This window comes from Gymnodraco acuticeps, unplaced genomic scaffold, assembly GCF_902827175.1.
Source record: "Gymnodraco acuticeps unplaced genomic scaffold, fGymAcu1.1, whole genome shotgun sequence".
NCBI classification, from domain to species: domain Eukaryota; kingdom Metazoa; phylum Chordata; class Actinopteri; order Perciformes; family Bathydraconidae; genus Gymnodraco; species Gymnodraco acuticeps.
This window is the reverse complement of record NW_022990341.1, coordinates 1,327,761-1,355,521: the sequence shown is the minus strand read 5'-3', so window position 1 is coordinate 1,355,521 and position 27,761 is coordinate 1,327,761. Positions and strand designations below refer to the sequence as shown.

Genomic DNA, 27,761 nt, shown 5'->3' with positions numbered 1-27,761 from the left:
CACCTGGTAAAGCCACACAAATGTACAGGAATTGTATTAGTACTTGTCATGTTAATGTTAAAAAAAACACTACAAAATTGAGTGGATCATGCAACCTGATTCAGCTGGGGGAGAATACTATCTTGATATTTCATTTTTAGGGTCTGTACACTGCATGCAAAATCCCAATGAGCTGTTTGTGAAGAGAGATAAACATCAATGTGGAGTCCCGTTTCCTAAACAAAAAGTCCGGCCCTTCCTGAGCCACCAGCCGCAGACACCTCAGGCTGTCGGGAAACAAAGGTGCAGCAGAAGCCAGCTGCTTTACTTCAGTACTCAAGATCCTATCAGGGAAACAATAGCCCACAAAACACTGATTTTATGCAGTCAACGGGGTCGGAGTCAAGAGAAATTCCAGACTGCTAATGGGTGAATATCAGCCTTCCCATAACTGATTAGAATATAATCTAAACATTCCTAAACATCTCAGTCATGATCTACATAGTCCTTATGTGTTTTCTTAAGGGCTTAGTGGATTGTGTACTGCCAGTAAATCAAGTTCATAACAATGTCTCTCGGAAATTGTGATTTCCAATACTCATCCATGATGTGATTCATTTTATTACTCTCTCACGGAGTTCATCGCCAGGTCACAATGGATAAGCATGAAGTGACATTTCTCAATCAAAGATGTGTTTTGCTCACTTTGAGAAGATAGAAACTGCTTTTAAACCGAACAGACCCAAAACCCTAACAGATGACAGGTGCATGGTTTTAATGTGTCCTACAGGCCCTTGGTGGCCATGTCAGCTTGATTTGTTATTCAATTATGTTATTTCTTTATTTGGATTAGACTATAATACCCCATTATGAGGTTAGGCCAATCATGTTGCTTTTGGCTCAAATCCTCATGAACAACCTATTCTTAATAGCTCTTAAAGACTTATTAATAAAGCATAACTTAATATAACAAGTGTGCATAACATACTTTTGGTTTTACTAAACGAAAACAGATTGGAAAAGGCTCCTCACCTATTATTATGTAGCTTAAAATGAGAAAATAAATACCTGTCAGAGACTGTCTCATTGATCATGGATATATCAAACTGGATTTGGGGATTTGTTCTGAAGGGAAGCCATTGTTTTTGTATAGGTCATTACATGTACACTTAATGAATTACTCTTTATAAAGTTCTTTAAAAGGAAGAGATTGGATCAATACAACAACAAAAAAAGATTCGCAGCCATATTATCTTTAAAAAAATAAAAACTTTTCACAGATTTGTTGATTTAGTACGAATATTATATTCATATTTCACCTTTTATTTAAAGCTTCATCTCGACAGTTGTTATTTTCACCGCTTTTCCCTCATTGCGTTCTCTCACTGGTTGAAAGTTTTGCAGTGTAACATTTTCAACCAATCAGACTGAGGGTAGATGAGCAGCTTTGCTCCCTACGTCACATCCGATTCAAACAACGGCGCGAGCTATGTTTCTGCCTGTTGTCCACAAACACCTCGGTTTTCTTTCAGTTTTCTACATTTAAAACACAGATTTAACGGTGACGTTTGACAACACAAACCCGTAGTTGTGGCTTAATGCTCCTGAACAGAAGATAACGTCTGTCATTTATGGTAAGAAGCTATACGTATTATCTAAATTAACAATAACCATGTTTAATGTTTAGCACAACACACCGTTAAGCTAGCTCTCTTGTTTACACACTCAGTGATGTTTTGTACAAAAATACACCTAAAGCTTTTTTACTGTGAGACATTTTGGGTGACTCAATCGCTGCCATTGTTCTCAATCATTGTGTTGTGTGTACAGTCGTTCTGACCTCGCTCAGCTGTCATCATGTCCCAGACCAACTCCTCTCTCCTGGACGAGGTGGTGCAGTGGAGTCAGGAAACCTGCCGCCAGGAGCTCAAGTCCGTCCTGCCAAAACTCACCATATCCTCTCAGACATAATCAGGTTTACTCATTTTATGTCATGATTCATAGCATCATACACTAGTGGTTTCAATAAGGAGAGTCCAGTGATATGCAGGTCTTGTTTTGAAGTTTTTAAATGCTCAAACTACTGAAAAAGCATTGGAATAGACACACTAAATGTGGGATTATATCTACATGTCTATTAAATTAAATGTTTTATGAGGTGGCAGAAGTATGCCTGTACAGTCTATGACCTGTGCTTATAAATTCAATTAAAACCAAAATCCTAAAGGCCATATACGATGTTAAAGTTTGACAAACATGTGGCTAAGTATGTTCGAGGAATTCTGTGCACAAGTTTAGGTTTTGCTCAAGCTTATCCATCATACCTTTTCACTGTTATTGCAATCCTTATCTACTGTATAAGGAAATATATGATTTGAATTTGCAGTGGTTTTCCTTGACTGTGTTTCACTCTTTGCATAATAACTCTGAGAGTTGGGATGACCATATACGTAAGTTTCTTCATTGCACAATTTATAATAATCAATCACCTCATTTTGTGCCTTGAGTATTACTAAGTATGATCATACTGCATCCCTGCAGGTGTGTTGAAGATCATCACAGACATGTTCCTCCCTCATATTGGTTTGTCTGAGCTGGAAGATGAGTGCTTCTCCAAGATCCTACCAAAGGTAAACACTAAACAACGTCATGAATGCAAATACACTTGAATAGAATTAGTTGCATAACACAGAGTGAATGCATGTGATGGGAAAAGTCTTTAAATTAGGTGCTAATCGCTGAACTCAAGGCCTTTAAAGATCTTAAACAGAACAATATATAGGTAGTTGTTTTCCAAATGTCACATAACATTTTTCAATGTCAGTTGGTGATGTTGTAAGTCTTTCTTTTGACGAGTAGTTCCTACATATTAGAAGTTGTAGGACTTGTTGATAGAGCTTTATTTATCTTGTGAATATCTGGTTAATTTACATTTTCTCTTAAAAGTGTTTAGTAGTTTTGATAAGTCTGTGTGACTGTTGTTGCCCCTATCTGTCACAAATGTCTGCAGGCGGTGACGATGTTTGACCGCATGATGAAAGAAATCATGGACCAAGTTGGAGGCCTGTCGAGTCAAAGCACTGAACTGTGTTCCTTACTCAGGAGCATCCTGCAGGTACTGCTTGTTGTTATCAAAATGTTCAAATTAGAAAGACATTTTATGCTATGTAAGTTATATATTCTCTGACAAACATTGCCCTAACTTCTATACCAACCAATATGTTGACAAGATGCTGTTGTGTGTTTCAGGCAATGATGCAGATAATCAACGCTCTATCCACCTGCGTGCGTCATGTTGGTTCTTTCGAGGAAACTCCTGATATAGACGCCATCCGCTCGTTACCAACATGTATCCTGAAAGTCCTGAGGGAAACCTTCCAGCACTGCAAGGTGCGTCTGCTTAGTCACTCTTAACCTGTAATGCAGCTCTTAATGCATCAACAATTATTACAATTACATAAGAAATCATGCATTTAGTTATCAGAATTTTAAAATAGGAATTAATCTATTTAGCTATTGTTATTTATACAAAAGGGAAAAACTCTGTTAAAAAAGTGCTTAGTTTCTTCAGAACATTCAAACATTCCTAAAGGGACTCATTTGTACTTCCTCCTCATTATCCTCCTTCTTCTTATGCAATCATGTATCACCAGAAGTGTAACTTTAGGTGAAACAGCTCAAGATAACCTCACAGCAGGAAACTGTGATAAGCATCTCTTTGTCGCAGGAAACACTCAGGGATAAAAAGGGATACTCAATTCAATTCCTAATTTGATTCAAATCGATCTTTTTCTCAATAGAAACGAGTTATCAAAGTCAACTTTATTGTCAATCTTTCAGTTTGTGTGTACAGACAGAGAGATCGAAATACCGTTTCCCACAATCCCGAATATAAAAATACAAATATGTATATCTATATATATACACAATCAACAGACACATTTATACATGTGAACACATTAAAGGTGGGGTAGGTCATTCACTTCAGAAACACTTTTTGTTATATTCCATGGAATGCTCTTAACATCCCGATAGCAATGAATACATGAAATGCTTTGACAATAAATACATAACAAAATGTCATCTGTGGAAGCCGTGGCGCTGTAAAAAGCACGACCAATCATCTGAGCCGGCCCGGCTAAAATAACTGGATGGCCTACCTGCCTGTCAGCCTTCCATCTCGTGTGTGTTGGAGGAGGGGCTCTGTGAGGAAGGGGCAGATTTCTTCCGGTTGTGTTCTTTCAAATTCTAGCGCACTCGAGCTGTTTTCTCCAGGGACAGAGCCTTCAGTGTGGCAGCCCCCACCCTCTGGAACGCTCTCCCTGCGGAGATACGCAACATCCCCACACTTGAAGCCTTCAAAAGGGCCCTCAAGTCCCATCTGTTTGCCAAGGCTTTCGGCCCCTAAATCGATCTGTTGTTCTGTTTGTCTGTCTTTTGTTTTGTTATGTTTGTCTTTGCACTATTACTTGTGAAGCGACCTTGGGTCCCCTGAAAGGCGCTATAGAAATCGAAGCTATTATTATTATTATTATTATTTCTTACCTACCCTACCTTTAAGATTAAAACAAAAAACACAAAAATCAATATATACAAAATAACAGTCGCTTCAATATCATTAGTGCAAAATTGTCCATAGCAGCGTAAAAAAAACAAAAAACATTTATTTAATATTGATTTATTTGTGTGAAAATGTGACTAATTGAAAATGATTAGAGCATACTGTGCATGTTGTCCTCAGGAGAGTGAGGTGGTTTATTGCGGCCGCCTGTCCCTGGTGGCCGACCTGCTGCAGGGACTCTTTAAAGAGGCCTACTCCCTCCAGAAGGCTCTGCTGGAGCTGCTGGAGCCGATCTCACTGGACAGCAGCGCCTCCGAGGAAGAGGTCTCTGACATCGTAACAGGTATGTGTGTATTTGTTTTCCACTGACACATCCTTTAGTATTAAACCCTTCTGATGTTAAACGTTATTTTCATCTTCCTCAGTGATTCACAACCTGCTGGATATCTGCTCCATCATCTCTAACTTGGACATGGCAATGCATGCAAACACATGGAAGTTTGTCATCAAGTCAGTACTGCAGACACTCATGTTGTCACACTTAATGTCTTGTTATTTAAGTTTTGGAAATCATGTAATAGCTCATTTGGTTACATCTGTTTAGACAGAGTCTGAAGTACCAGTCATTGGTGGAGGAACATCTGCATCACGGAGACATCAGCAGCAGCCTGTGTGACAACCTGCTGGCCTCCTTCCTCACCTCTGTGGAGCTCGCTGAACAGATCACACACGCTGGACTACAGGTAGTAAAGCTCTTAATGGTGAAAAAAGATCCACAAGATATCATTTGTACATTTCTAGATAGGCAGGACATTGCATTTCAGTGGTGGACTTCTAAGAATGAAGCAGTTTGTCCAATGAAGCCAATGTCACCCAGGAACAGGACAGTCCTTAACACAACTGCAGTCTCCACGATTTTGGGAAAAAATCTAATTGCGATTTTTCTGACAGAGATTGCGATTCGAATTGCGATATTTGTTGTTAAGCGACCCAACGGAAGTTTATTGTAAAATGCGGCCATAACTCCGGCTAGGAAGGTCGTATCAACGTGCTCCCGTCTCTAGCACCCCCGCAGCCCGAGCTACGAGTGAAAGAACTAAACTTACATGAAACTTCCGTTGGGTTGCTTTAAAGTCAAGCTTCAGTTTAAGACTCACCCTGTAATAGAAACATGTGATGGAGCATTACTAACCTGACCCAGATGCTTTGTTTCACCAAATCATCTAAAGCTCCTTTGGAAGCCATTTGGAAAGGGCAGGCACTTTCAGAAATACTTGGCAGGTGATTGGATCAATCTGTCTATCACCTTCTATCATGGGCCACTTCTGATTGGTTAACAATGGCTGGTACATGTGGAGCACAGCACTTCTGATTGGTGTGGATGACTGACACAAGAAAAAAAATAAAAAATTGGAAAAAAACCGCAGGCTTTGCGATTTGATAATCGCATCATTTCAAATCGCGATTTCGATTTAAAATCGATTAATCCTTCAGCCCTAGTCTCCACTATAGCATTTATTATTTGTGTGTTTTTTACAGAAAACATGACCCTTTGGTTTATCAGAATAGATTTGATCTCCTGGTGACCTTTTTTGTATTATTGCTCCTTTTTCCTTTCCAAAGGAGTCGACACAAAGCCCAGAATACAAACTGTTCCAGAAAACTGCAAAGATGTGCAGATTCTTTGCCAACACGTTGATCCATTACATAAAGGTAAATAAATTGATGTTCTTGATCATTTCTATATCTGTTCCATTTTCATTCTGGGCTTCAGAAAACAAAGCAGCTGAACTTAAATCCCATCATTTCTTATCATCAGGAGTTTAAATGTTTTCTGACAAAGTATTGCAACAGCTTTCACCAACTCTACCTCCAGATAATGAGGTACGTGTGGTTTTAAGTTGCAGATTCAGCCTTTAATTGATCTTCTATCATTGAGTAGTGCGTCAACTTACAGTCGAATGTCTTTCAGTAAGTTCCCTCCCAGCCTGTGTGCTCCAGCTCTTCCCCCCGCGCTGTCCGGGGAGCTGCATGCAGCCGCTCTGGTTCCCATCGATGCCTTCCTGCTCCAGCTGCTGCCTCTAAGGCCCTTCGCTGAAATTGTCCTCCAGCAGGACCTGCGTGAGTTTAACGTTGAATCTTTTTTTTATCAAGATATTCAGGCAGGGTTGATAGATGCTGTTCTGTTTCCCTTTGCTGTGGCCAGGTTTTAGAGGATCTTCAGGGATGAGTTGAGACCATTCCTTATTCTAAATATGCACCTACTTTTGTGAGGTTGTGCCGTAACCTTAGGTAGGAGGACGCTCCTATCAAACTGAAAGTCCAAAGTCACTATTGTATGCTTAAAGGTAGGGTAGGTAAGAATGGAGAAACCAGCTCGAGTGCGCTAGAATTTGAAAATACACAACCGGAAAAAATCTGCCACTTCCTTACAGAGCCCCTCCTCCAACACACACGAACGCGCACATGACCAATGAGGGCACGAGATAAGTTAGTGCACAGATGGAAGGCTGACAGGCAGGTAGGCCATCCAGTTACTTTAGCCGGGCCGGCTCAGATGATTGGTCGTGCTTTTTACAGCGCTACGGCTTCCACAGATGACATTTTTGTTATGTATTTATTGTCAAAGCATTTAATATATTCATTGCTATCGGGGTGTTAAGAGCATTCCATGGAATATAACAAAAAGTGTTTCTGAAGTGAATTACCTACCCCACCTTTAAGTGATTAGTAGAAATACTGAAAGGACCTTAAGTGGTGACTTTTTGACGACAGATGGGGTCCAAAACTAGCAAGCCACATGAATGTCTGGGAGCAAATACCTTTTATATGCTACACAAATATGGCCAGGATCTGTTGAATTTTGGGTTACAGCTTAGAAGGGGGGTTCGTTTAGCTTGAAACACTTGCGATAACTAAAGGACCAGTTAAAAAAGAAAGTAGAAAGAAAGACTATTTCTGCTAAAAAGTGAGCAATGATTGAGAGTCAGAGCTAAACATTTCAGATGTGTGTATCTCACTGCACTGTCACTTTAATTCATGTACCTTTTGTTATTCATGTTTTATTATCTTTGCTTTTAAATGAGTGTTTCTAAATGCCCTTTGATAATATGTTTCTTAATGTCTTTCATTTTTGTAAAGCACTTTGAATTGCCTTGTGTTGAAAGGTGCTATATAAATAAACTTGCCTTGTGTTGGGAAAATACTGAATGTACTCTTCCAATATGAGAGTAGCACATGATAACAAAGGCCCTATGTAGCTGTGCACGTGACAGGATGTATGATTACCTAGAAGAGCATCAGGACTGTTTTAGACATATGATAGCTATGTGATTAACATGATGATTCAGCCTCTATGGAGAGAGACATATGACTGTCATGTGTATTGCTTACGCAGGCTTTAGCTAATCTGAACTAAACATTGAATGCTGCTTTGAACCATCTTGTGACTGTAACACTCTCTTGTATATCAGCATGTGAAGGACACTGCTAAGGAACTAGTTGTACCAAATGCTCTGTATGTGATGACTACTTCCATTCTTGCAAGGATAATACATACATGTTTCCTGATATTGAAGATCAAGCCGGTGACGAGTGATATTTTGCTAACACCTTACCTTGCCTATTACAAGATAATAGAGGTCTCAAAGCAAGGTTGCCAACATACAATGTTAAAAGGTCCCTTGTGTTGTTTGTGTGCAGGACTGTCTCCTGAACATGAGCTTCCTCACTGTCTCCTGCTGGTGAACGTCCTGGGTCAGCTCTCCTCCCAACCAGAGGAGGTGCTGCAGCTTTGGTACTCCGGCAGCCACTTCTCAGAGGAAACTCCCAGGTAATAAACGGCTGTCATCCCCAGAATTTGGGGAAGATCTTTGGAAGAGGGGTTGTTGAAGAGACTTATCCGTAGTTGGTCTGTTACCTACAGTAGATTCCTAGTTTGGAAAAGCAGACGGGGGTAACATACGACATCGTATTGCTGTGGTTGGAGGCAGCAGCAAAACAATTTTAGCCACCTTAAAGAATATCAGAGTGTTGCTATATTTACATATTTTCTATGCTTTGCCTTGCTGTCAGATGGCCCTTTCCAACGGGGAACTAAAGCCTTTATTCCACTAAATCCACCAGACACCATTAGAAAATAATACAAACAAAAATGTTGTTGTAGGAAAAGGTGTTTGCTGGTCCACCGCAACCTTCATTTCTAGGTTTGTTTTTCTTATTTAGACACTCTACTAATCCTATAAAACACTTTTTAAACATGTTTTAATTTCCAGTTTCGTACTTTACATAGAGTTAATCAATTTCCGATCCAACATACCTAATTAGATATGATTTGTTATAAGGTGAGTTTAGATTATACTGATCATCAATGTATTCACGATAAAATCTTGTGTCTAAAAATGTCTGAAATGTCTTTTTTTTAATTAATATTTTCCCACCCCCTCTGTTTCCAGGCTCCCTCTCTACCAGGCCTTGTTCACCAGTTTCAGGCGATGCTACACTGAGCGCCAGGTACCGGTGCTGTTGCCGGGGGTGATGATGAAGGGTCAGGCCCAGGTCCAGGTCTCTCTGCACAACCACCTCTGTGTGCAGCTCTGTGCCAGCGTGGCTGCGCTGCCTCCGGTGTTCCTCCGTGTGCTGGTGAGGTCTACACACACACTGTGTCCAGTTCTGCTGATAACATTAAGACTATTTTCCATCGTGTATGTTTTGGTTAATCTCTGGGTGACGGTAATATTATATAATATAACTTTGAAATGTGTGCTCCACTTATCTGCTAATCACATCAAGCACTTCCTAAACTAACAGCCAGCTACAGGGGAGGGATGGAATAGTTATGTCTTCACTTTAAAGGAGCTTTCATCCCGCAGAAGCCTGTAAATTGTTCTAAATTTAGTAGTTGGAGTCTAGTAGTAGTAGAGGAGTACTTTTCAACAGATGACTGCTAATTCAGGTGAAGAAGAACCTTATTTTAAGTCCTAGTTGTTTGCAAAGATCTGCACATTAGCAAACATTTAGCACAGCATGGAAGTGAAAGCACTATAGATATATAGAATAGAATTGGAGGGATGAACCCCTCTTTAATGGTCACATATGCAGAGCACACAGCACGCACAGTGAAGCACACCCACACTCCATGTTTAGGTCTGTTCGGGGACCCTACGGTTCACAGTCCAAGCCCCTACCGACTGAGCCACTGCTCTGTGATTTAAAAGTGAAAGTGCAATCAAAGTATTTATTTCTTATCAGCCGTTCCATACTGGACACACACATCTAGCAATTCAAAACCGATTGGGAATTACAGAGTGATTAAGAAAGCAAAACTAAATCTGAAACCAGACTTTTGTGTTTTATCTTATTGCATGTACTGTGCGGAATTTGTGTTTTATCCTCAAGGAGTTGATCAAAACCTGCAACTCTCACGGTTCAAGGCTTTTATTAGTCATACGTACATAGCTACAGTGTTGTTATGACGATGACAATCTTAGGTCACAGGCTCCTCCAACAGTGCAACACAATAAAACAGAAAACCAGAACAAATATAATGCAAGTAAATACAAGAATAGTGAAATAGTGCAGCAAGAGTCTATATACTAGTGATTGGAATATGATATAATCTTGGCAGGAATGTGATTTAATTGGCAAGAACTCATTTGCTAAGCCATATTGCAAATAATCCAGAGTGTTTTTGATAAAGAAGAGTCATTACAGCTGCAGATTCGGTGTTTGGAGACAGATGACCGACCTTCTCACTGAAGGGTTACGATGACCTGCCAAGACGTGTCTTTATTTAATTTGTCTTGAGTCTCTCTTGGACCTGAACTAACCCTAAACTCATCTGTACATGCTGTGGGGGAAACTTCTGAAGCAATTGGAGTCAGGACTCAGAGAGAGACACGATGGAGAGCTGGAGCTTTGATGGCAAACACTGAGCTTCGGCCGGAGAATTCACAAAACAAGTCAAAGAGACAGAGGTTCTGACTTCACGGTAGAGTTGCCACGTCAAATCTGAAGAACTCTCCCCAGACCCATGTATTTAACTAGTTCAGAGAGAATAATCAACATTGTGCACAACAAGATAGAATGATAACAACTCTATCAGCTGACGCCAACAGGCAGGAACAGGGAGACAGAACACTGAGAGCACAGCAGCCACGGTTACAGGTGCGTGTGCTCAGTCAGGACTGAACTGATACACTGGGGCAAAGTTATGGGCCTTGGAAAATATTTCCCCAACACATGCGTGCTTGCCATGAGTTTATCATCTTTAGTTACTTTGCTTATTATAAATGATGTATTATTGGTCGTAGTTATGTTGTTATAACTATATAATGTTATAAGGTGTAATTGGCTGATATTGGTTTATGACATATACAGTGTTTAAATACTGGCAATTTGTATTTGATCAAAAGAGATCGCAGCCCATTAACATGTATAGCTTCATTTAATCATTAGTTATTCAAACCTAACTTTATATATTTCTGTTATATGTTTTATTTAATATAATTGTAGACTTTAATAAATAAAAAAACATGTATTGTTTAACGATTATATAAGCAGGCAAACTAGAACAGAACACATGGAACTAGACGTCTCGGCTGGGTGGACTCTGGATTTATGCTTTTTGTTTATTTTGGTGAACTTTCTATCCGTGTGTTGCTGCAGGATTTCCCTTCATTCACTGCTAGTTATTCTTTCACTTTCATTTTCTCTGTTACTGTTACATTTTGTTGAATTGCTTTTTTTATATCGTCTCGAATGTTTATTTCATTAGTTGGTTCTCACCCTCCCCCCCGTCTCTCTGACCTCTCTTCACCTCTCCAGGAGCGCTGCTTGGTGCAGATGGTGCTGCAGGCGGACGCTCAGACAGCTCTGCTGGCCACAGACGTTTGGTGCTTCACTGCACGGTGAGCGCTGTTCACACATATTACTGAACAACTGACCCGTGCATACTTTGGGCAGATGTATCAAGAATCAGAAACAGGTTTATCACCAGGTAGGTTGACACGCACGAGGAATTTGAGTTGATGTCGTGATGCATACGTAAAAGAAAACACAGAAAGAGAACTAGAAAAATATGAAAAATAATAAAAAATATAGTAGTATTTACATAGAAATGGAATGGAATAAAATATGGAATACAAATCGGCAGTAATAACAAAAAAAGAAAACAGATATTGTTGTGTGCATCAAGGTAATGCATAGAGCAAGCTACAGTATAAAACAAACACTACTTAAGGCTGCTTATAACTTGTATTATTGAGCCACTGTTTCACTAAAGTTGTATTAGTGCAAATGTTTTGACTACGGTAAATGGACTGTACTTATTACAGAATCATTCACACCTCATTCATACAGAGCAGTACCACTGGCCTTAGGAAGCTACCACTCACACACACACACTCACACACACACACTCACTCACACACACACACACACACACACTCACACACTCACTCACTCACACACACACATTCACACACACACACACACTCACACACACATTCACACACACTCACACACATTCACACTCACACACACTCACACACACACTCTCACTCTCACTCACACACACACACACACACACACACACACACACACACACACACACATTCACACACACTCACTCACTCACTCACACTCACTCACTCACACATATTCACACACACACACTCACACACACACACACACACACACACACACACACACACACACACACACACACACACACAGACATTCTATCTGTCTGTCTGTCTGTCTTATCCATCTATCTTCTGGTTGAAAGACGACCGCACTCCCTCGCCGCCACAGTTGCGTACTTCTGTACTGCGACTGTATATTAAATCTACTGTTATGTGTTCTCCTCTGCTTGCAGGTACGGGACAGCAGAACTGTGTCTGCATCATGTCGTCCTTGTTGCTCAGCTGGTGGGTAGAGATCATGATTATACACAGTCCAGTGGAGAGAATCCATGTTGTGGATTCATTGTTCTTAAAGATTGAGCAGAGAACCAGACCTGATTCGTAAAGTTCATCTGTAGACTTCATATATTTAGTTTCCAGGATCTCATCCAATGTCTGAAATCTTCACTCGGTCACGGATGATTCCCCATGTCTGTGACCTCTTCCTGAGCGCTTTCTAAAATAACACTAAATCCCCTTAATCTCTCCCTGTGGGGTTATGAGTTAGTAGGGGGTCCCGCATGTTTACTCTGGCCCCCCAACAGAGGTGACAATTGGTGTTGTTGGATCTCAGGGACAACTTACATACTTCTTACGTCATCAGATTAAGCTGCATCCAACTCATTTTGATGCTCCTTGCTGATTGGACCCCTCCTGATCCTCACACTGATCCTCCCCCCTCTTCTCTTCTCCCTCTCCTCCCCCAGGTGAAAGCTTGCACCACTGAGTGTTACCAGTCGCTCCACCTGGGCCTGCTGCTCAAACGCATGGTTTTCCTCATGACGCCCGAACACCAGGTCAGAGACACTGGAGAAATGAATAGTTTGATAATCTCAGGAGTTACTTGAGGGTGTCAATTCACATCTCATTTTTCACAGTTTTGTATTAAACACTAACTCACATACTTACTATAATCACATTTGACTATTTGATATATGTGAACACTGAAAGGCCAAACAAGATCAAAGATGATACTGTGATTCAAGTATTCTAGCCTTTAAAAAAAAAACAATTGTACAGTACTGACTGAATATCCTCCTCAGTACGGTCAAAGGCAATGGCTATCTTTTTACTACAAATTGAGATGACACCATTCCTACTAATATTTCTACTATTTTAAGTTTTGACGATGGAGAGTGGCAACACATAAGTCTCTCATAACAGTTGAGATCTGGTGAATGCAAGGGCTATAGTACATTATTGGGATTCTGTTAATGCATATAATCACCGTCATGTGTACATTTCACAACTCCAATACTCAGGTTTACTTCTTAAATCTGTCCAACAATCCTACTTTCTTGTTTTGGATGACGGTTTCTGATTGTGTCCATTTAACCCGTAAATGAATAATAACATATGTTTTGTATATGTAAGATCATTACCTTCATATCAGGTGATTTCTTTCCCCCCATCATCTCAAAGTGTTTTGTTTTTCCAGATGGAGCTGTTAGCTCGTTTCCCGCCGTCTGAGGTAGAAAACCTTTCAGTGTGGAGACATGTCCTCCTCAGAGCTCTTTCCCAAGATGCTCGTCACCGCGTAGAGACCGACATCATCAGCCTCGCTCAAAAAGCTCTGACTGACTGGCAGAATGGAGGCTACAAACTAGGACAAGTGGACAAAATGGTGAGGACGACCCTAGATACGGCTCTGATTACGTCTGTTTGTTTTAACCAACCCTTAGCATGAATTAGAAGTAGCCTAATATCGGCTGTGCCTTCAAATGTAGAGGCAGTAGTTCTGCTGAAACGCAACAAGTTATTTTAGATTAGATTTTTTCCGGCTGTGTATTTTCAAATTCCAGCGCACTCGAGCTGGTTTCTCCATTTCTTACCTACCCCACCTGAGAAGAGATAATGGTTAATGGTCTATATCTTTTTTTAAGTGAAATCTAGTGACTGAAATGTAGTGCGTGAAAAGAGGCAGCACACATATCGAGGGCGAGAAATGAAACATCTCGGGGCTTATTAAAGCGTGAAACAACGTTTTCTCACTTGAAGGAAAGGCCACCTTCTCGCCAGTTTAACGTTACATGGACGTTTTAATAAGGTTTTAAGTCTTGACAGCATAATATAAACGTATTGCACTGAATTATAACTTGTTTGTTTTGTCTTATTTTGTATTTCTTTTATGATTAATTTTGGATTGTTATAAGCTGTTAGACTCAGATGTAGGATTAAGCCTTCAGTGTCTACGGTCAGGCAAACAAAGTTCATATGAAAAGTTGTCTGATTATTTTTTGGCCAGAATGATTACATCCAGCTGTGAAAACAATGCTAGGAAGCAGGGTGGGGATAGTTACAGTCCCTCCTGTGTGCAGAACACGGTGCTGCGGCCCCTCCTGGCAGTGGTCCGGGTGCAGACCTCTCCTGAGGACCAGTGTGTGCTGTCTGCTCTGAGGGTCCTCACACAGCTGTGGTTACGAATGAGTCCAGAGCAGGTGAGATCCTAAGAGTGTAACCAAGAATATCCCAATCAGGCTTTTTGTTGCCCCCCAATCCAAGTAGTTTAATATTGAGTATCTGATGAGGCCAAGTCCTGATCCTTCTATCTTTCAAGAACATACAGCTGCACAGCAAACAAGGACATTTATTAAAAGGGCTAACCCTAACAACAAATAACAAGCTGTTCCTTAAGGTATTTTCTTTTTAAGTCATAAATAAAGGATCAGATCAGATTAACATAGCGATACTGAACAGTTAAAAAATGCTTTGATGTCGTACGATGCTGATCTTTGAGATGACATACCGTTACCCTGCTCCAGGTGCAGAGCCAGCCCGCGCTCCACTGCACGCTGCAGCTGCTGCTCTCCATATCAGCCGTTCTAGTGAAAAACATCGAACCTCAAGTCATCTGTCAGGTATGACGTTAGCTTCAGAGTTCACATTTAATAGATCAGGACTGGAGGGAGCTTCTGTTGACTGTAACTGTGTGTGTGTATGTGTGTGTGTCCAGGCTCTGCTGTGTGTGGACGCTGTGGTATCTCAGCCGTGTGCCGATCAGCTGACGCTCGCTGCTCTAGAGTTCCTCTCTTCTCTGGGGAAGATCTTCGTCCCCTCAGACAGCCAGGTGATCACACCCCTCTGCTGCACAGTGTCTCACCTTCTGGTTCTTTGCACTCCTCACCAGATGCTGTCAGACATTTATTCTACCGCTGTTCTCCTTCGAAGTTGCTCCCAACATGTAGGCCAACAGATAGGTCAAATATAAATACAAATTAGTTTTGAAGAAGATAGTAAAAATGTGGATGATATTTTGTCTGTTCTTTGCAAATTAACAGTATGCTAATCATGTTCTGTATTTAGTTCCTTTTCTCTCTCTTATATTCATGAAGTTACTGATATTTCAGCGTGGCCACGTATGCAGTTTAAAACTTCACTTTGGCTCATTTCACATTTCACATTCAAAAAGTCATGAAAATAGTATTTTTAAAATTGTAAATAAAGTCAAGACATTCTCATAGTATGCCACTGCACATTTCAAAACATTCTCCATTCTGTCTGTAATAAAAAACATTTACATTTAAAAAAGGAATAATTAGTCAAAACTGTGGATATGAAATGAGAACATTTTAATATAATCCATCATTTCTCTTTCAAACCCACTTTGTGTCCCACAGAGTCAGATCCTGCCGAGGCTGAGCGGCCTGTTTGGAGCCATGTTGTCCGACAGGTCCTGGCCGCTGCACCAGCACGCTCTGGAGGCCTTCTCTCACTTTGCAGAGGTACGGCAGGGATGTAAAAGCTGTTTCAGAAGTTATCCTGTACTGCCCTCGACTGTGTTGTAAACTTAACGTGTCATCTTGCTCTTTAAGATTACAAACCATGAAGAGGTCATTTCCCAGAGTCTGTGTGTTGAAGAAACCAAGGCGAAGGTGGTGAACTATCTAAGCAAGGTAAGGAGATTCTAATAAACTATTTTCATCAGATTCACTTCAACAGATCGACATTAACGAGTCAATGTGTCGTTGCAGACTGTGAACGCTCGGGAACATGTGGAGTCACGGCTGCAGAGGATCAAACTGGAGAAGGCCGTTATTGAGAAACACAACGAGAGGCTGGAGAGCGACAAAGAAAATGCTTCAGACAGACTCACTGCTGAAACACTGGCGGCTGAAGCTGGAGCAGACTCAGAGGTGAGTGCTGTCACGAAGTTTAATTGCAACTTCATTCAATGGTTTCCTGAATTTTCCTCACCATGCAGTTTTGTTTCAGCTTTAGACTCTCCAGGTGACTCTGAATGGCAGCTGGTCAGTACAACACTACCTCCTAGTGGACAAGTTAACACATGTTCACTAGGAGGTAGTAGTATAATATGAACCAGGCTTATTTTATTTTTATTTGATAGTTTCCAGGAAACACTGAAAGAGGCATAGGAGAAGGATATGCGAGTTAAAGGTAGGGTAGGTAATAATGGAGAAACCAGCTCGAGTGCGCTCGAATTTGAAAGTACACAACCGGAGAAAATCTGCCCCCTCCTCCAACACACACAAATGCGCACATGACAAGTTTGTGCACAGATGGAAGGCTGACAGGCAGGTAGGCCATCCACTTACTTTAGCCGGGCCGGCTCAGATGATTGGTCGTGCTTTTTACAGCGCCACGGCTTCCACAGATGATATTTTTTTATGTATTTATTGTCAAAGCATTTCATATATTCATTGCTATCGGGACGTTAAGAGCATTCCATGGAATATAACAAGTGTTTCTGAAGTGAATTACCTACCCCACCTTTAAGTGTTTGGTTAGTTTTGCAAATTGTAATCAGCATTTATATATATTTTAAATGAATGTATCAATCTGTGTGATATCTAACTTAATACGATTATTTAGACTTACATTGTGATATGCGTTAAAACACTAGAGGGGATTACATTTAATCCACATTTTCATTATGCATTTTTTTCAAGAGTATCTGTTGCAAATAAAGGTTTTTTTATTAGGTTTGTAGGATGATACACTAAACCAACAATGCTTGATATAGTCCTCGTAGCTCAGTACAAACGTTCCTTAGCAGTAACAAGTAAAATAGTATTTTTATTTAGCAAAATACTTCTGTCAGATTATTACATAACGTCCTGCTCAGCAAGTCACCATTTCATTTGTACAAGCGATCCTGCCTCGATTCATGTCAAACTAAATCATGTTGTGAGAATTAGATAATGGATGTATGTCGTTCCTCCTCTCTCTCAGCCGTGTCCAAAGAAAGCTCGGCAGGAGTTTTGTGCAGAGGAGGAGTTCAGCCGCTACGTCACCACCGCTGAGAGCGCTCTGAAAGCTCTGCAGGCTCTCACAGAACGCACCTCTCCTCCAACACCTCCACCCTGGCTGGAGTCCAGACTGCAGGAGCTCCAGACCATCCTCACACACATCAGAACAGCCACACACACAAGCTAGCCCCAGATGTTTTACTTCATATATAGAAAAACTATTTAAACACAGTCTGTGAAACCCTTTGTCTGCTGCTGTAAAGTCTCAGCTTTTAAACCGGTTGTTTTTTGTTTTGTTTATTAAACTTGTTTGATTACAGATAATTGTTCACTTGTATTTATTTAGCACTTAGTCAAACAGGAGTCTATTGAGCACCCATATTGGCTCGAGGGCGTTGTCTAACTGCTTCCTTAAAGTACTTATAATATAATATTCCTACTTAATGAGATATATCTATAAAAAGTCTTATAAAACAGAACAGGGTCATATGATACAGTAAAATCTTTACTTCACCAGAAACCAAAGAGCTAATAAATTACGTAATTTCTGTTCCACATTCATTCAAAGTGCGACACTTTTTGGCCGAGTACTGTTTGCCAAAAAGTATATTTTGATTTTCATGCCAGTAAAGAAGTTGGCACTAAAGAAAAAGTAGTCCAAAAAAAAAAAAAAGACCTGATTCAGATCCTCATTTAACTCAAACAATAAAAAGATGGCTTCAAAAGTCCAGCACAATGTGATGAGCTTCCAGTTCAAATGGTTATCTGAATGAACAGACTGATGATAAACGTCCAGGAACCAACAGGATGGGCTATAAAGAGTCTCAGCCGTGACTGCATCATGCTGTTCAAACAGAACTGGAGCAGCTTTCAAGATTAGAGTTTTAAAGTCTTTGCTCCAGACGACAGGAAACGTCCTCACCAGACGCTCTCCTCCCAGTTCAGGTCGTCGTCGTCGTCGTCTCCCCAGCCTTCTGCTTCCGTCTGAGAGAGAAAAGGAGAATCATTGAAAGACAGGTAAATGACAGGAAAGCTCTAATGCTTCATTGGCAGGACAGAAAGTGACTTTTTTTAAATAGATTTTTATAGCCGAGTACACATTATCAGCTCATGGTTCACTGCATTTGTTTATATGTCATTATGTTCACCTTTTTTTACACATCAAGCTGCCTTCAGTCTAGTTTCACAAATATGGGTTGCAAAACATTTGTACAAAGCACCTTTTAAAACACAGTAACAAAGTGTAGTCTAATAACATGACACTTTTGAATTGTATTTTTAATTAACTAAGGGCCAGCAACTAAACAAATTAAAACCGTATACAGACCAGTATACTCTAATGTGCAACATATAGATACGTTTTCCTAACCCTGTGTTTATGATGTGGTTTTAAAAGTCACCTATCATGCTATTTTTAGGCAATAGCATAGGTCTCAGATATATAAAAAACATGTCTATGAAGTGTTTTGGTCAAAAAACCAGCCTTTCAGCCTTTTGTATGTCATTCTTTAGAAACCTGATACAATCAACAACAACAAAAAACACACACACACTCACCTCCGTCAGGTTGGCAACAGCGAACTTGGCAGTGAGTGTGACCGTGTCGATGATTGAGTCCTGCAGAAATGAGGTGATTTCTGGAGAGGCAGCAGAGGACAGCTGGATGTCCGGCACCATGTCTGCAAACAGGTCCAGCTCCGGGTCAGGCTGCTCCTTTTTCTTCACTTTAATGGTGAACTCCTCCCCCAGACCCCCCCCCCCCCCGGCTCTTCTTTGGCGCTTTATGCTTCGGGTGGTGTGATAACTCCAAGTCTGTCTCCTCTTGAGCCCAGCCTTCGTCCAAGGAGGTCTTGCTCTGTGTGGATGGTCGCTGGGCTGAGGTCAGTTTGAAGGGTTTGGATTGAGCCACAATCAGTGTTTCAGGAGAGTGTAGTACAGGTGTGGTAGGGCCCCCTCTGGGTGGTGTTAGTATGACTGATAAAGGAGCTGTGGGGGACAGATCTGAGGTGGCTTCAGTGTCCTCAAAGTCATCCCACGGCTCCTGCTCCGCGGCTGAGAGCGGCAGTCTGCTGCTGACGGGATCCTCTCTCTCAGAGGCCTGGATGTGGATCTGGACCGACTGCCCCCCCCTGCCCTCACTCTCCTCAGGGTCGCTCCAGTCGGGCCAGTCCTCCACTGGACCTTCTCTCAGTCTGACAGCCTTCTCTGGGCTGAAGGACTCCACCTCGGCTTCCTGATGAAAGCCGTTCAAAGGTAGAGACATCTGTCTGCTGACGTCTGGAGCACAGCGAAGAGAAAAAGATTCAGACACAGGAACGGATGATTTAAAAAGGTCTGCTATCATGCTATTTTTAGGCATATATTATGCGTCTCTCAGATATATCAAAAATATATAAAAAACATGTCTATGATGTGTTTTGCTCAAAATACCAAACAGATCATGCATTTTAGACATCCCCCATATCCCTCTATTTCAGGCCTGTTGGAGAACTGCAGGTTCAGTTATGCTGCCGTGATTAAACACCATGTTCTAAACCACATCAAGGATTATTTCTGAAAGAGTTGGAGCACAAATGCTTTTTCTCTTGCGGGTTTACCACGAGGTGAGTTCCTTTTTTTATTTCCTGCTTTTTTACACATGCTCTCTCCAGTACAGGTTAGCTCTGAGTGTTAGCGATGCTAATGTAAACAAAGACCATATTACGTCCAAAACAGTCGGGCATTGTTTCTAATAGCAACGTTTCTGATAGGGCCGTGGGTCCACATTTCCGATATTACGTCATATCGGACGCAAACCTGGATCAGCTCTATTGTACCCCCGTTTTTAGAGATTTGGGTACGGAGGAAAAGAGTGAAGGTTTTGTTTTCTGACATTTCGTGAGTTCCCTGACACACCGGGGACACATCTTTATGTATAAAATAAATCAAATTGCATTTTGCATGATAGGTTCCCTTTAACTAGCATAGAAACATGTCACATTAGAGACACAAAATACGAATAACAACCGGAAATAAGCATTTAATCCTCTTAATGTGTTAATTTACCTGATTTTGGAGGCAGAGGGTAACTTCTTGGAGTCTCCACACAAGCCTTTAAGTTACCGATGTGCCCGAGCACCGGGCCTTCAGTCCCTGTTGGTCTGGGGAACAGATTCAAGACTTTTGAAGGCTGGGCCAGTTGAGGGTGGAAGCCTCCGAATATATGGACAGGAGAGGCTGAGGAATACAGGGAAAGGAAGATTAAATGTTGATTAAATGTTTATTGCACCAGTGACATTTGATTATACAAATCCAGACTGGTTCATTCCAGAAAAACCTGTTCCTTCATTATGTGACGGACAAAAGCAGCGACAGAGCGACATTCCCAACACCTCACACCTTTCTAAAGTACTCCTGCACGAGTTTCTCCTGTAGTCAAACAAGTATTTCAGTTGGACTCTCTCTGTACTGGTTAACTGACGGTTTTACAATTCATTAAATATTTGAATTTGCTACAATACTGTGTATTTGAATCTATATAAGCTTCAGCTCAAATGAACACAAATCTTCCATCCGACTCAAAAAAGGCCACATGAATTGTTTCATAGCCTAAATGTCACATGTATAAACTTGCTTTCTCTAACAAACCTAATATGGTTTTGTTGTTTGATACTGCAAAGTGTTCTTAAAGGAACACTTAAACCATAAAATGATCATTGTATACGTGTTACTCTCACATTGTTAACTTGAATTCTTGAAGAAATATTTCTGGCAGGCCTGCAGTGTGAACACACTAACTGAGCTGATTATTGATGAAATAAAGTAAAACTATATCAAAACATCCCTTAAACACAACCTAAGCAGTATAATCCAAATCTCGTGTATCCAGTCATATGCTCTCTACTAAAACAAATTGACTCACTCTCAGGGGTGACCTCTGTGGACCTGGTGAAGTTGGGTGTGGTGCGTTTAAAGACCTTCGTCCTCTCTCCGCCGACCACCACTTGAGCTCCGAGCAACGGCACCAACACCGCCAGACTCTGCAGCGTCATGGCAACCAGCGAGTCATTGGTGTCCCTCATTCCTAACAAAACCTGCAACAAGCAACACAAAAGTTAAACTATGACAGGATTGCAAAAATGATATTTTTGTGCAACCTCAAATGTAAAACCTGCTGACATTCTTAGTGTTCTTGGCCTTTTCTTAAACATCTTAACCAATATTTAATTATTGAAGTAATAGTTTAACACTTAATTTAAACAGACCAGGCTTGCTGTTTCCACCTGCTTCAGTTTTTAAGCTAAGCTCTTCCTAGTTCAACTCTGAAGTAATGCTAATACACGAGAGTGGTATTACAAAAAAGCACACAAGCATTTCCCAAAGTGTCAAATGATTCCTTTAAATGTAGCTCAGTGTTCACTGATATCATGTTAAAGATTGTGGTTCCATGTCAGCACTGTACCTGAGGTAGGATGTGGTTTTTGAGCTCATCGTGGCAGAAGAACTCGGCGTAGATGTGGATGTGAGTCAGCAACACGATCCGGACGTGTTCCTCGTTGACCTTGAAGAGCTTGAGCAGCTGAGGAACCACATGTTTACGGTACAGGGGCACAGAGAGCAGGCATTCATCATCGTGACCACCGCCGCCACTGGAGTCTGTGGCACAGAGGAAAAGTAGAAAGAGCATTAGCACAGAAGTCATTTTGCCTGACAGAATGATTCTTTCTCCTTGGTAGGGAACTTAAGTATCCATATTATTGTTAGCAGTAGCAGAAAGGGTTTCATTAAAAGCCCACCTTACCCTTCTTTGGCTTTAGCAGATGAGGCAGGAAGCTTTTGACAGCCATGGGTTCAGCAAAAACTAGAGAGTTGAGGAGTTTGGGGACAAGACGCGTCGCTATCAGCTCCTCAGACAGACTCTGGACCCGGTCGAGAAGAAACCTGAGGAAAAAACAGCAACACACAGTGAGCATGTTAAAGGTTTCCTCTTCGGGTAAAAAGAGCATAGTTTAAATGATGCATGATTTAATTGAGGGGACGTATAAGAAACAGTATTTTAACTTTCCAATTGTATTAACCTACAATATCCAATTTACCAAAAACAATACAGAGCAATATATAACTAACTAGAAGACACAAAGTTGAGTGGGCTGCCTTGGAAAACAAAATAAGATACTGGTACTCTGTCTGCATGAACACAAAGCACTCATTACAAAATAGCACACTGAAAAAGATGTTTGTCAGCCAACACCAGATCCTCACTTAAAGAACTCGTTCTTCTCCTCTTCCGTCTTCAAGGTCAGGCTCTTCAGGAAGTTCCTCACGTCCAGGAAGTCATTGCTATTCAGAGAAGAAAATGTGTTTGAGAACAATTATTTCTGAGTAGGTAGTGAAGGTAAAGCAAAAGCAAACATAACCACACTAACCTGAAAAAGTCATGAGTCAGCAGGGAGCTGAGTGGGGGTCGACACAAGGGGTCAGAGTTCAGCAGGCCGACCTGCAGGGTCTGCTTCAGACTGTCAGACAGCTCCTGGGACACTGAAACAAGCGTTATTAGTGCATACTGACCTAAAGGGGCAACAAGCTACATTATGACGTTCTCTCTCTGCTCACCATAGCCATTCAGGAGAGAGACGAGGGTCTCCAACATCATTCCAAAAGAGTAACAGTCTCGAGAGTGAGCGTTTTTATCCGGCAGCATTTTGAAGCCCTCAACCTGGAGACAACATGCTTCATGAGAACTTGTAAACATAGAAAAGTGGACGCCGGTTCTTCAATTTTTAGATCCAAATAGTTTAAATCGCATACCTTTTCTTCTGGAGGAACCCAGCTGGCTTCTCTCACATTCTGAATGCTTGCGAGAAACTGAGAAGTAGAAGAAGAAGTGTAAAAATAAAAAAATACAAATGATAGTCACTCACAAATCTGACATTGGTGAAGCAAAAAATAAAACATACACACACAACAGATGCATCTTGGATAAACTGTCTCTTTATTCGGTGTCTTACCTCAGGTGTTGCTTCAGAGAACTTGCAGACAGTCTCCATCATGCCCAGTGTCCAGTGACCGTCCTCACTGACGAACACAGATGAAATGCAGACGTTGTTGTGGCTCGATTTGCCCTGCGGGTCGAGAAAAACTAGTTAGGAACTACTTTGAATTTATTTGTAATTACTGGAATGTGGTTGGATTGTTTTCCAAGACGCAAGGGAACCCTAACATTTATTTATCCCATGCATCAAGAACATCCATAACATCTGTTTGCAACTTATACATATCAATATTCCAATTACTTGTATATAGACTATTCTGCACTATTTATATTTTATTTTATTTTATTTACTTACACTATTTTATCTGTTTTATTGTGTTGCACTGTTGGAGGAGCCTGTGACCTAAGATTGTCATAACTACAGTGTAGCTACGTACAAATGACAAGAAAATAATTGAATCTTGAACTGTGCAGGCGATACTTTAAAAATGCTTCTTTTGGCTCACCCTCTCGTGCAGGAACACCAGCGCCTGCAGGAGGTCGTAGATGCCGGCGCAGACCTCCTCCGGCGACAGGCTGTCCAGCAGCAGCTCCAGCGGCTGCACCCGCTCTGTCACCAGGTGGATGCCCCCCCCCGTCCTGCACCGAGCAGGACAGGAAGCGCAGCAGACACGGGTGCCTCAAGGTCTTCAGGTGCTGCAGGAAATGAAAAGTATTTATGTTCTTCCTGTTAAAAGTGAGAGTCATGCAGCTGAAGGGAAAATCCAAGAGTAGGAAGTGATTACTGAGAGCACAAACCACAACTTAGCAATTAAAATAAGGACGACTGCAGTGCTGGCAAATGATTAATTTGGTGGTAATTGTTTGGTGGAAAATGTCTGTCATGATAATGCAAGTGTCTCCTGAGTGAACAGAATGCTGGCAATGACTTTATCAGGTTTGAAATCAGCACTATCCAAATCCTGGTTAAGTTTGCAGGCGGCTGCTAGATCTGCTTCACTCACCAGCCATTAAAACAATGATAATCGTTTTAGTGGATGGTAGATTGCAATAGTGTAAGATGCACAAGTCCAATTATTCAATGTTTTCCTGTGAGAACTGCACTTGAAAACGGCAAGGTGGTAGAAATTCTGAACCATACTTTGATGTTTCGTTTTTGCATCTTTACCTAAGATGTTGTCGAAATGTTATGGGTAGATAATGAACTGAAGATCTTGGGTAGATAATGAACTGAAATCCCTTCACTAAAATGTAATCAGGTTTGAAATTAAACACTAAAACAATGTCAATTTAGATGTATTGTAAATCTTAAAATGCAACTGTGGCTGTGCGCTGGGCACTAATTATCAACAAAAATAACTAGGGATGCTCCGATCGCCAATTTTAGGGCCGATCGCCAGAATCAGTATCGGCCAATACCGATCGCCAATCCGATCGAGTGGGCGGGGCCTATGGGGATCTTCCATTTAAAGTGATGTTTAAAACTCAGTTAATGGGGCTCATTCACTGGAGCTTCCACAAACATAATTATTACATTCAAATGAAGTACATTATTCAAGTTTACATTCACTTTGGATAATAACACGGGAGAAATGAGTGGAAGCGCTCTCTTTCCCTCTCTCTCTCCCCTGACAGCCCGTCAGTATCTCATGCAGCTCACTGATCCAGTAATGAGTGACCCGACAGTGAAGAATAAACCTATGTATAACTAGTTTAGCTTGTTCCAGAGGTAGATACAATAGCTAAGTGTGTTAGGTCTAACTCTTAGTGTGTGCTTCGCTCCGCTCACCGGTCCGTCACAGCGGGCGGAGCTGCAAGATTTCTGCTTCACACACGCTGCATACCGCTATTTTACTGTCTTTTTCTGACACCTTAAAATACTGCCAGACTGGTGAAGCCATTTTGGCGAGCTTGTTTAGCCGCACAGAGAAAAGTGTCACGTATTTTACGTCATAATTTTACGTCATGCGATCGGCATGTTTAGAGAGCCGATACTCACTCTCTGCTGATCGATCGGTGCTCTCTAAAAATGCCGATCGCATGACGTAAAATGATGACGGCCGATATCGATCGGAGCATCCCTAAAAATAACTATATTAAAGTACTTGCAATCTACTTATTTATATAAATAGTTATCACTGCAACAAACCGTATTTAATTTTGTCTTAATGTACATTATTTAATTTCATGTTCTGTTATTGTACATATCATATTCTATTTACATGTATATAGACTTCTTGCAGTATTTGTTATTTTATTATATATGTTGCATTGTTGGAGGAGCTCAGGTCAGAAGAATTTCATTGCCATTTCTACACTGTAGCTTATGTGCATATGACAATAAAACCTTTGACTCTTGAATCTACTTTTAGTATACTGTTGTAGTGCAGCCCCAGCAGTGTGACGGTGTACCAGGATGAGGCTCCAGGATAACTACCTTAGCCACTTTGTTGACTTTGTCCTCATTGCCACGTTTGTAAACAAACACGGAAGCAGGCTTCCCATCCTGGAGCATGGCAGAGTACATGGTGAGTCCGGAGGGGAGGGTCAGCAGCGGCTCCTCCAGGACGCAGCCCCGCGCCGCGCTGCTCTCTGCACCCATCGCCAGACCTGGAGGGCAGAGGGGGGGGGGAACAGAGGTTAAACACTCAAGAGGTGGAAGAAGTACTCAGATCACCTACCAGAGTGTAGGAATACTCTGTTACAGGTAAAAGCTCTGTATTCAAAGGGTTACTTGTTTTTCATCAATATATTACAGGTCTCAGATATATACAAAACATGCCTCTGAAGTGTTTGGCTCCAAACACCAAACAGATCATTGCAGCATCCCATAATCCCCTCTGTTTCAGCCCTGCTTCAAAAGAGCTGATTCTCTGTCTGTTACTTCAGATGAAAATAAGGAGCCCCTCCCCACGCCCCTCTGAGAGAGATTTGGTTACAAAGAACACAATGGTGCTCTAGGAGGAGATTCAGGTGATAAGGTGGGGGGGGGTGTTACCTTGGTTGGTGATTGGCTAATGGTTACACAAGCCAACACATCGTTATAAAGGGGCCAACATCTGATCAGCTCATTTTCAGGCAGGTTTTTTATATAAATGGATCAGGACAAAAAGTGAGCGAATCTTTGTTCCTGAAACTTTCAGAATCTCTTTCCACAGAGGGGACACATGTTGATGTATAAAAAAAGGTGGATTTGGCATAATAGGTGACCTTTAAGTAAAAGTAGAACAGTATCAGCATCAAAATATCCTTAAAGTACCAAAAGTAAAAGTTCTCATTATGCAGATTGGCCCATTTCAGAATAATATATATGATATGTTTTATAATTATTGATCATTAAAGTGTTCTCAAAGCTGGTAAAGGTGCAGCTAGTTTCAATGACTCTGTATACTGCAGGGTAGCTTGTGGATTTACTCCAGGTAAAGTCTTATTAAGTGTTGATTATATTTCCTTTAATTAATCAAAATCTATGTACATAATTTACCTCTGAATTGTAGTAGGGTAGAAGTACACATAAGCAAATTTGACTTTAATAGTAAATGTACTTAGTTACTTCACACCACTGCTCCAGCCCAACGTCACATGTGACACTACAAGGTTGTCAGTCGTTAAGCATGCAAATATAAATGCTTATTATAAAGTGACCTCACCTGGTTGCTGTTTATCTGTATGTTCCTCTGTAGGTAGGAGAAGAGTTAGCTAATGTTGTCAGTTGACTAGCTGGCTAACCTCAGAGCTATGTTAGCCAGCTCGTCATCGCTATGCGTGTCTGTAACCCTTCCGCCTGCAAACAATCATGCTAATGGAGGCTTAGCGCAAAATTAAGCAAGCGATTTGACAAAATTATCGAACTGTTCGCAAGGAAAAACGCAAAATACGTTGCTGTTTTACTTCTGGACGAACCAAGGGTGCTAACGTGGAGAGAAGCTGTAAACACGGACTCTTCCGGTATAGGACGAAACCATGGAGCAGGGGACGAGGTGACTTTAAAATATTTTAGAAACTAGTCACTAAGGCGTATTTGGAAACATATTTTCGGTATATGAAAGACTCATATCACTAAGGAATTAAATATCACAAGACCAGTTTAATTCTATCTTTTAAAATAAAAACACAACTGTACCAAATCCCCCTCCGCTAAAAGCTCATGGTTGCAACCAAAGTGGTGTGAGATATGATGAATTGGAAATGGGGGACCCTGATGTAAACAAGACGAAAGTCTTTCTCTGGTCTGCATCCCCTTAACAATTGTATGTTTTGAGCTGTACTGTACTGTACCCAATATACAAGCTGTTAATAAACTTTTCAATCAATCAATCAAACCGCAGATACGCGTGGATAGTGGGATAGTGGGATTGTAG

At 41.1% G+C, this 27,761-nt stretch overlaps 2 protein-coding genes across 4 annotated transcripts; one reads left to right on the top strand and one right to left on the bottom strand.

The window, feature by feature from the left end:
- The first annotated feature begins 1,451 nt into the window (after nucleotides 1-1,451).
- Nucleotides 1,452-17,753, top strand: cunh1orf112 (chromosome unknown C1orf112 homolog). 3 transcript variants are annotated; one of them, XM_034223547.1, is made up of 25 exons: nucleotides 1,452-1,613; nucleotides 1,810-1,932; nucleotides 2,390-2,429; nucleotides 2,521-2,609; nucleotides 2,990-3,094; nucleotides 3,229-3,369; nucleotides 4,721-4,883; nucleotides 4,966-5,050; nucleotides 5,145-5,283; nucleotides 6,164-6,253; nucleotides 6,360-6,424; nucleotides 6,513-6,661; nucleotides 8,243-8,372; nucleotides 8,995-9,181; nucleotides 11,366-11,448; nucleotides 12,417-12,468; nucleotides 12,930-13,019; nucleotides 13,661-13,846; nucleotides 14,541-14,660; nucleotides 14,985-15,080; nucleotides 15,176-15,289; nucleotides 15,840-15,944; nucleotides 16,035-16,115; nucleotides 16,194-16,355; nucleotides 17,413-17,753. In XM_034223547.1, exons 2-25 carry the CDS (start codon nucleotides 1,837-1,839, stop codon nucleotides 17,614-17,616), a joined length of 2,772 nt encoding a protein of 923 aa, XP_034079438.1. In that variant the 5' UTR covers nucleotides 1,452-1,613; nucleotides 1,810-1,836; the 3' UTR covers nucleotides 17,617-17,753. The 3 variants fall into 3 exon arrangements, with proteins under 3 accessions (XP_034079438.1, XP_034079439.1, XP_034079440.1); XM_034223548.1 differs by having other exon boundaries at nucleotides 1,459-1,613; nucleotides 1,829-1,932; XM_034223549.1 differs by lacking the exon at nucleotides 1,452-1,613 and having other exon boundaries at nucleotides 1,868-1,954; nucleotides 2,366-2,429.
- On the bottom strand, nucleotides 17,234-26,002 carry scyl3 (SCY1-like, kinase-like 3). Its single transcript, XM_034223550.1, is given in 15 exon segments — nucleotides 17,234-18,413; nucleotides 18,987-19,185; nucleotides 19,187-19,706; nucleotides 20,475-20,645; nucleotides 21,331-21,502; nucleotides 21,871-22,064; nucleotides 22,210-22,349; nucleotides 22,671-22,748; nucleotides 22,835-22,946; nucleotides 23,022-23,124; nucleotides 23,217-23,273; nucleotides 23,417-23,530; nucleotides 23,907-24,035; nucleotides 24,037-24,096; nucleotides 25,838-26,002. Coding segments are annotated over 15 exon segments (2,280 nt in total). The 3' UTR covers nucleotides 17,234-18,347.
- Nucleotides 26,003-27,761: the final 1,759 nt, after the last annotated feature.

What these genes read in the sequence shown, in the direction of transcription:
- cunh1orf112 (XM_034223547.1), top strand. Translation starts at nt 1,837, where the DNA reads ATGTCCCAGACCAACTCCTCTCTCCTGGACGAGGTGGTGCAGTGGAGT. An exon ending in AAACCTTCCAGCACTGCAAG is followed by an intron (nt 3,370 to 4,720) that starts GTGCGTCTGCTT and finishes TGTTGTCCTCAG; the next exon opens with GAGAGTGAGGTGGTTTATTG. An exon ending in CCTTCTCTCACTTTGCAGAG is followed by an intron (nt 15,945 to 16,034) that starts GTACGGCAGGGA and finishes TTGCTCTTTAAG; the next exon opens with ATTACAAACCATGAAGAGGT.